This window comes from Polyodon spathula, unplaced genomic scaffold, assembly GCF_017654505.1.
Source record: "Polyodon spathula isolate WHYD16114869_AA unplaced genomic scaffold, ASM1765450v1 scaffolds_975, whole genome shotgun sequence".
NCBI classification, from domain to species: Eukaryota; Metazoa; Chordata; class Actinopteri; order Acipenseriformes; family Polyodontidae; genus Polyodon; species Polyodon spathula.
Window position 1 is genome coordinate 1 of NW_024472462.1, and position 8,987 is coordinate 8,987.

An 8,987-nucleotide genomic window follows, 5' to 3' on the forward strand; every position below is an offset into this window, starting at 1 on the left:
TCTGGAATTAACTCCATTTGTTGTATTTTTTTTGTATTTATATGATTTTTTTTTTTTTTTTTTTAATTCTGCATTTGACGTGATGATTTTTAAGGATTATTTTGTTTGTCTCCTGACAGCAATATTGAGCCCAGGCTGCTGTGGGAGCGAGTGGAGAAGCTGGTGCCTAGGCCTGGCAGTGGCAGCTCCTCAGGTTCCAGTAATTCAGGTTCCCAGCCGGGATCTCAGAGCGGCTCTGGGGAGCGGTTTCGCGTCAGATGTAAGACTACCTTCTGTTTCACAATGATTACTCATTTTATCCAGCTTGATCAGGGAGTGAGTGAGGGAGGAGCAAAAAACAGATCTCTTGACTTGTCTGCTCATCCCTGTTTCTAGGAGATTTACTGTAATTATTAACTTCTCGTTATCTATCCCCCTGGGTTTTCAAAGTGCACTGCAAGCTTTCATCTCCATATGTATGTTTAGTGTTACATGGTGGGTGCTGGAGATCTTCAGCCAGATCAGGGTGCTTTGCAATAGCATTGACTGCCCTTGTTTACATTTATCTTCATCAGAAGATTAGGTTTGTATTTTTTTTTCCCAGCATCTTCAAAATCAGAGGGTTCCCCATCACAAAGACAAGAAAATGCCTCTAAGAAGCCTGAAGAGAAAAAGGATGTTTTCAGACCAAGCAGGCCAGCTGTAAGATGATTTGTTGTTTATCTAGTTTTTAACTAACTAACTTTTGTACATTTTGTACACTTATTTGAAATGCAAAGCCCCTGCTTTTCTTTTACCAAAGGGGCAATATGTGAAGTCTAGGGAATGCAATATTGCAAAATTTCAATAAAATATACTGTAGGACCATAGCCCCAAAGTACAGCATGCATTAAGAAAGGCTATAGAAATGAAATATTCTGACCTTTTTTGCATTTATTCCTTTTTCTTTTACTCTGGTCTGTCAACATCGACTTACATGGCTGCATATGACCTAATCATACGATTGCTGAATGCTATAGGGAGAAGTGGTAAGCTGTGTTCTTCTAGTGGTTATCAAGCACCATCAGCTCATCCCTGTGAACCATTGCCTGTAATAACTTGAACTCTTTCAAAACAGACTAAAAGCAACATTTGAATTCATGTTGTGGGAACAATACATGTTTATTGCATTCTTTATCACATTTATTTTAGTTAATTCAAAGAGAAAGTCTTCTGAAGTTTATTGTAGTGAGGGTCAATCAAATGATGTATGTTGATCACTTTTTATTTACATATAATTATAATATACCTATACGCCTAGATATACAACTGTGTCATCCCCAAAAATTATTGTAATACCCCTAAACATAAAATGATGATACTATCGTTGCAAGCTGAAAATGCTTTCGTTGGGCTTATTTAAACCAATCGGAACGTTTGCTGCAGAGCAAAGCCGGCTTTCAGTCTAACCGCTACCCACACACGAAAGCCGACTCCCTTCTCGAGTAAATCCAGCAATGTGAAGTAATGGCTCTCTCAAAGGACCACAGTACTACCGAAGAAAGACTGGGATTTGTCCAAAAGCAAGAGAATCTGAACACTATAAAGAAAACTCTTTGACGTTCATCTACTACAGTCCAAACGTCAAAAATTGGTGTTACAGGCAATAGAAACCATACCCACTTCTCAGTGTACCCACACTCCTTGGACAATATTATGATTTATTGCCGCAATCATTGGCGAACTCCCAAGTACTTCTTGCCCCCAGAGCTTCATCCTGTTGTCTGCATCTGCCTGCTGCCAACCGTTTTTTTTAAATTGCAATTCTCCCATGAAATGCAAGATGCATATTTTTCAGACAGGGTCAATGTATTACAAAAAAATAGCTGTTTTCAGTGTGTGTAACCAGCGGAAATACCATCTCTAGGTTCTGGGGACACTATCCCAAGAGCCTCACGATGGTATTACTCCCTGGTAATGCACACTGAATCCATTATTCTATTTTATGTTACCATGGCAACAGACCCCTAAACTGGAAAGAAACACGACTAATATTGTTTTTATATTGGACTCCTTCCTATGTCATCACCACCTTCAGTATTCAGTGCCACTTAATATTAACAGTTGCCATATTTATCACCAATTAGAACAAGCACTGTAAAGCATTGAATATGCTACATTCAAAACAGATATGGACAATTTGAAAACAAATTGATTCACACCAGTAACAGAAGAATTTAAACAAATGTTTTTAAAAGAGCAAGAAAATGAAAATACAAGCAGGAAAACACTTGCTGACAAACCTCACAGTTGTATTTTTGTTCAGGAGAGAAACAAAAGAATTTCACCAGATACCTGAAAAAGACCTGGACAAACACTTCTCGAGTTTCATCTCGTCAGTAAAAAATAAATAAATGGGGACAACTTTGAACCAAGTTCTCTCCGAAGCATTCTTAGCAGCGTTGATCATTACCTATGCAGACAAAACTACGAGTGTAGCATTTTCCAGAGCAGCCCGTCACAGTTTACACAAACAAAAGAAACAATCTCAGCCAAACAAAAACAGTTTAAGAAAGAAGGTAAAGGAACCGTAGAATATGTTTATTAAACGTGCGCCACTTGTGCATTACGGCTCAACATGAATCCAGTTTGCGAGACTCTTTTGATAAGTATTCTCCCATTCTCCTGACCCTCATTGATCCACCTCATTGTTGTAGTTTTGTTGTTTTCGTTCACATGACGCTCCAATGCTTCAGAGCTCTCTCTACCTCTCATCAGGACCTCGCTGCTCTGGCCAAGGAGCTGCGTGCAGTTGAAGACCCTCGCCCTCCTCACAAAGTGACAGACTACTCCTCCTCCAGTGAAGAATCAGGAACCACTGATGAGGAGGATGACGACTTGGAGCAAGAGGGAGCAGATGAGTCCACCTCTGGTCCAGAAGACTCCAGGGCAACGTATGTGAGGAGCTGTGATGGCTGCATTGAACCATTCAAGCTTAGTCAAAGAGCACTTCAATTTGCTGGTGCATGGACCATAATTCAACCACACATGCTGTTGCTCTCGTTTATAACAGGCTTAGTTACCATTTTTTTTCTAATTTTACTGTGCACCTAACATTCAAGATTTATTCAGGGTAACTTAAATCTGTTTTAGTTCAGTATGGTGGAGATCTGAGTTTCAAAACCGTTCTTATAGAACATGGTATATTATATTTGTATCTGGATTTAAATCCTTTATTGCACTGAATTAGGTTCAGAAACCAAAACATCAGTGCAAGATTCATTGCCAGTAGTTACTGATTTGGTAAGTGATTTGTTGGAAATGTATCTGTTGCTCATAAAATTGATCAGTTTTACTGCTGGCTTTCTTTCACCAGATTGTCTAAGTTGAGTAACGGCGAAACTGAGTCCGTGAAGACGATGATTGTTCACGACGATGTTGAGAGTGATCCTGCTATTACTCCCTCCAAGGATGGCACTTTAATTGTCCGGGAGGTACAGTATGCGTTTTGTGTTTGTGGGTTTATGTTTTGATTTAAGTTGATCTGTTTTAATTGTGTAATCATTAATTCACTCATTCATCCCTGTTTGTTTTTTGTTTAATATTTGTTACACTGTTTTTGTTTTGTTCTCTTACTGGTAGGAGATGTGGATGGGTGACAGATGGTAATAGCTAGGCTGCAGTCAGCGAGGGCCACATGTTAATTGCATGTAGAGAGGATGCCATAACCTCTGTAACTTGCAACTATTGTTTTGCATGATATAATATGCAAATGACATCCACCTCTTTTGTTTCCTTGTTTTTTCATTTACAAAGGAAGCAAAAAGTGGATGTACATTACACTAATGTAATTTCTTAATTCTACAAACTACTCTAAAGTTAAATCCCTCAAGAAGAGTGGTTATTTTGGTCCTCTTAGTGTCTGCTGTGTCTGTTCATTTCATGAATTATTCACTATTGTATTAAAACTGTGCAGCAGAGCTGAAAGTAAATTCAGTGTTTACCAGTACTGTTGATTCTGAACCTCAAAGGTGGATGATTTAGCTTGAAAATAAGTTGTTAAAATTGCCAGCGTAAATCTATGCTTGTACTGGTCTCTTGTTGGCTTGATATACAGCAACTTGCAGTGTTTTCTTCATATTATAATTATTATTAATAATAATAATAATAATAATAATAATAATAATAATAATAATAATAATAATAATTAGCAGATGCTTTTATCCAAAGTGACTTACAGAAAATTAAACAAAATATAAATGTACATGAATTGCAGGAAATAAATGCAAAACAATATGGCAACATGATTATAAAGAAATAAAATACAAAAAGATATATAAATAGGAATTTATAAATAAATATATTGAATAAATGGGTTTTGAGAAGACGTCAGCTGAGGAAAACCGGTAGCTAGTTCCAGCATAGGAGGACGAGGGAAGAGGAGCAAGCGCGGAAGGAAGGAGAGTGAAGAGAAGGCATAACAAGTTGAAAGAAAGAACAAGAGCTTGTATGAGGAGTTGAATAATTAGGTAGAAAAGGGCAGATTCTATAGATGTTAAGAAAGAAACGGCAAGTACATATTAGTAATGAGATGTGTTGAGAATAGGAGAGGGAAAGGTTTAAAGTAACACCTTGGTTTCTTGCAGAAGGAGAAAGATTGATAGCATCAAGGGAGACTGAGATGGAGGAGTCAGGAGAGAGTAGAAGGAAAGTAAAGGAGGTTGGATTTAGAAAGGTTGAGTTTGAGTTTCACTTGCCTCGTATGTGTGTGTATTTTTTACACAGTTTTCCCTGCTACTGTTTTCAGTCAGCGTCCCTAAAATCCACAAAGAAACTGTACATGGAAAAACACGAGTTAGTAAGGTAAACGCTACAGCTCAGCACTATATCACATGCCTGAAATTATGATGTAGGGGCCGAGTATAGTATAGTATAGCAGAGCCAAGCGCCTTGCGTACATTAATAATGAACTGACCAAGGAAAGTAAGGACTAAGCTAGAGTATAAGTAGCTCAAATAACAATCAAACAGTCTCTCTTTGTGTATTTTACTGTCCCTTAACTTTTTTTTTTTTTTACAATGTTTCAATCATCCTGCTCAAATCCCTTTGCTTTGTATAATTATGTTGCAAGTATGGAGGCTAGATCAAAGAGTTTATGCTATCTCAAGCATTGGTACTGCCCACCTTTTGGTCACCCATCCTTTATTTTTATATTTATATAGGCAGTTCCCTTACAAGTACAAAATATAAGCATTACTAAATGGGTATTTACCTCCTAAAGACCTGAAACCTGAATAAGATATAACAAAGCTGCTAAGCTGAGCCTGTAACACAGCCCGCCCCCAAGGGTATAAAGGACTTCGCGCACAGATCCCAGTGCTATTTTTCCTTTCAAGAATTGACCTGACAGGAGATCCTATTCAGATAAGTACTTTTTCTGCTTTAGATTTTCGTATTTATTGTGTTTATACATTATATTAGTTTTATTAATTATTTGTGCGCTACGACCTTGTGCCCCTCATTAAGACAGCTGCTTGAGTCGCTGCTTTCCAGGAATCGAGCAACGTAATTTGGCTGACTTTGTTCTCTACCCCCCCAGGCTGCGATAGTTCGGGTAGGATTTATTTTATTCTCATTTTGGCTTTGGCCAAAATTACAAGATGGTTTGTATAATTTTAAAGTAATTGTTGTTACTGAAATTTTGTTCAAAAATATTTATTTTCTCATTCTGTTCTGTTTTCTCAGAGACTGTGCACAGTCCTGTCTTCAGTGTGTGCTGCGGCACACGTGAGGTGACAGCAGCTGCTGGGTTCAGCAGAGCTGCACAGGACCAAGATGCTGCTTCGGTTGTGGTTGCTTGCAATCTCTGCCGTGGCACATTGATGCCATTTTGGTGACAGCTTTTGCATCACCATTACAAGGGCTGTTAGTTCATTCTAACAAGCAGGCTTCCTGCAGTCTCGTCCGAGTACTGACTGAGTGGTTTTGCCAGTAGCTTGCACAGGTAGGCATCCCTGTACAGTGCTACCCGCGATAACTGCAAACCGGTGGATCCGTACCGGTACTGAGGTCACCACTCCGTTCCCAACCTGCTACTGTACAGAACCAGTCACTGAACCAACCTCATACCGTACTGTACTGACAAGAGCATATCCAGGATTTTGAGATGGAGATTTTTGGATGACCAATTTTTTTTTAATTTTTTTTTTTTTTTTCTCTTCATGTAGTTGAATAATTAGTTCCAGGGGACAAAGGTTACGCTCTGTACCAGGACAAAGGTTACGCTCTGTACCAATCCTGCTTTTTTGCCAAAGACTATCTCAGCATTTCATGTCAACCAGTCTGTGGAATTGGAGGCTTTCCATCCACCACCTTTCCATTCTGACAGAGCAGCATCTCCATACTCTGTCCAGTGCAGGTTCTAGCTTTTTATGTTAACAGGACGATACGTTGGAGGCAGTCTGAACAGTTTGTCTAAACAGAGGTGTCCAAATGGATAGCAGACAGTCAGGACTGTCTATGAGCTGGCCAACTTGCCCCTCCACAAAAGCTCACTGACCATTCCTTCAGGGGCACGGCAACTTTGTGGGCTTTTATTCCAGGGTGCATCTGTAAAGGACATTTGCGATGCAGCGGTGTGGGCTACTCCCCAGATCTTTGTCTTGGATCCTCAAAACCCTGGTTTTAGAACTAGAATGTTAAAGACCCACTGACACGGTCCGATAAACATAATGTTTGACTAACAAGTATTCCCAAACAAGATTTAAAATTGTTGTCAATGATTTAGTTTTATTTAATAAAATGCAAATTTTAATGTGACTGATGCAGCTTCCCTTCTCGGTTTTGAAGAGGCTGGAAGATACCGTAAGTGATGTAGCACAGGGAAATGATTGCACACAGCTTGAGGGAAAAATGTGCTGAGATCTGTGTGGGCAGTCCTTTATACCTTAGGGTGCGAGCATGACTGTGTCACAGACTCAGCTGAGCAGCTTTGGTGTATCTTATTCAGGTTTTCGAGTGTTTAGGAGGTAAATACTCATTCGATAATGGTTCTATTTTAGGGAACTAGGGTTATAATAATAACCTAACGTTATAACTAATATTCCTTAGTTGCAATTGCAACATTGTTTCTTCATGCAGCACTATTAGTTAACATAGTCAGAACTATTGCCCTCTGACTGGAAGCTGCATCTTGTGATAAGAGGGTACTGTTCAGTTTGGATGAACACAATTCACAAAGGCTCCCATTCACAGCACTGCCTACTGGAGAATCACTAGTTCCATTGAGTTCAGCAGAATGAGCACTTTTTTTTTTTTCTGGACCTTAAATGGAACATCAAAAGCACTTGTCACACAATGGTTCTAATTGGAGGACACATCGAGAACACTCTGGCAATATAAAAATTTCTACTTTCTTCATATAAGCAATGCACCTTGTAGTTATTGCTTCAATAGCCCTTAGTAGATGCTAAATAAAAAAATGAATACAAAGAATGTTTAACTTACATTTAAGAAGTGTGCAGTAACAAAAAAACAAAAAACAAAAAAACATTTATTAAGCATGTTATTCTTTAGTTAAGCTGGGCTGTTATTTTAAGACTGTTAAGATTGGTAGTTTTGTTTTTAAACTTTTGTTGTTAAGTTTACTAGAATTAGTGATTTTCCGCAGCTCTTGAGCCAGACCGAGTGTGCCTGTTTTTGATTACAGAGCGCAGGTGACAAAAAGCGTCCCAGCCATCCCGAGAGCAATGGCTTTGCCGGTCGCATTCACCTCTTGCCAGATCTGATTCAGCAAAGCCATTCCTCCTCCTCCACCTCCTCCCCATCCTCCAGCCAGCCGACTCCCTCCATGTCCCCTCAGACTCCCCAGGACAAGCTTACTGCTAACGAGGTATGTCTTGCACCCACACTGCTGCTGGCTGCTTTCTCGGGCTGTGCCATTTTCAATGGTTAATGACCTAGTATCAACTCTTGGAGCAGTTCCCACCCCCCAAGAACTCTGATGCGATAGATAGTCTTTTAGTACCCAATTGCAGTGGTAGAAAACACTAAAACACGACGATATGTCTAAACCATGCTTGCCAGTTTGTTTTTTGTTTCTGTAAATTATATTTGTTAGTTTTTAGAACTAAGGCTGTAAGTCTAATGAAGTTTAAACCTTTTGTGTAAGCGGTCCCTGACAATTTAAACTATCATGTGCTTAACAACAGATGCTGTTGACGTATACTTATTTACAATAAAGTAAGTGCAAATCCATACGATAATGACAATACGTAATGACAAGCATTGAGAACGTGATTTGATCTTCATAAACACATTAAACATTTTTTTTTGTTTTGCCGCTTTACACGTTTAAACTTTTATAGCCTTAAAAGGATCACTTTTTCACACATCAGGCTGTATTTATTAGGGATATGCACAAAACCAGTGGCTGAAACCATTTCCTTTTTTAACACTGTTTTTATTTACTTTTATTTCTAGTGGGATTTTTGCATAGCACACAGTGCCACCCGATTGCTGAATGTTGTAAGTGCAGCAAGAAACTTTAAAGACAAAAATAAAATCTTAAACATATATTTTTCTGCTCCCCACTTTCAATTAGTTATGTTTGTTTGCTGCAAATGCCAAGGATACATTCTCCCAAATTGTTTTATTTTTGTTATTTTAAAGTAAAGACAAATCTTTACTAAAGTGATTACATTTTCCAATATCTGACATAATGTTTTATAATCAGGGCCTAAGATAAATGGTAGTTGGATCCACACAAGAGCTTCATCTTTAATGACAAGGGCCACTTATCCTGACTCCTCGAAGCACTTGCAGTCAAATGAGGGTTTCAGCTAATATCTGTGCAGCTTTTGCATGAGCAAAGAACCATTAGAATACCCCCAGTTGAGTGCTTTTATATGTATATTAAAACCATTCGGTCTTGGTGGTTAGTAGTTTGTTCGACGTTGTGCTTGTTGCTTAGGCAAGTGGATATCGGTAATTACACTCTTACTATCTCCTTGTCTTTCTTGCAGCAGTTG

At 38.8% G+C, this 8,987-nt stretch overlaps 1 protein-coding gene across 1 annotated transcript; it reads left to right on the top strand.

Moving 5' to 3' along the window:
* Positions 1 to 119: 119 nt before the first annotated feature.
* Positions 120 to 8,960, top strand: LOC121309201 (mitogen-activated protein kinase kinase kinase kinase 4-like; the record flags this gene model as incomplete). The annotated part of the gene is made up of 7 exons (XM_041242114.1): positions 120 to 259; positions 584 to 681; positions 999 to 1,007; positions 2,737 to 2,912; positions 3,335 to 3,452; positions 7,667 to 7,849; positions 8,440 to 8,960. Coding segments are annotated over 7 exons (916 nt in total), but the record flags the coding sequence as incomplete, so codon positions are not given.
* Positions 8,961 to 8,987: the final 27 nt, after the last annotated feature.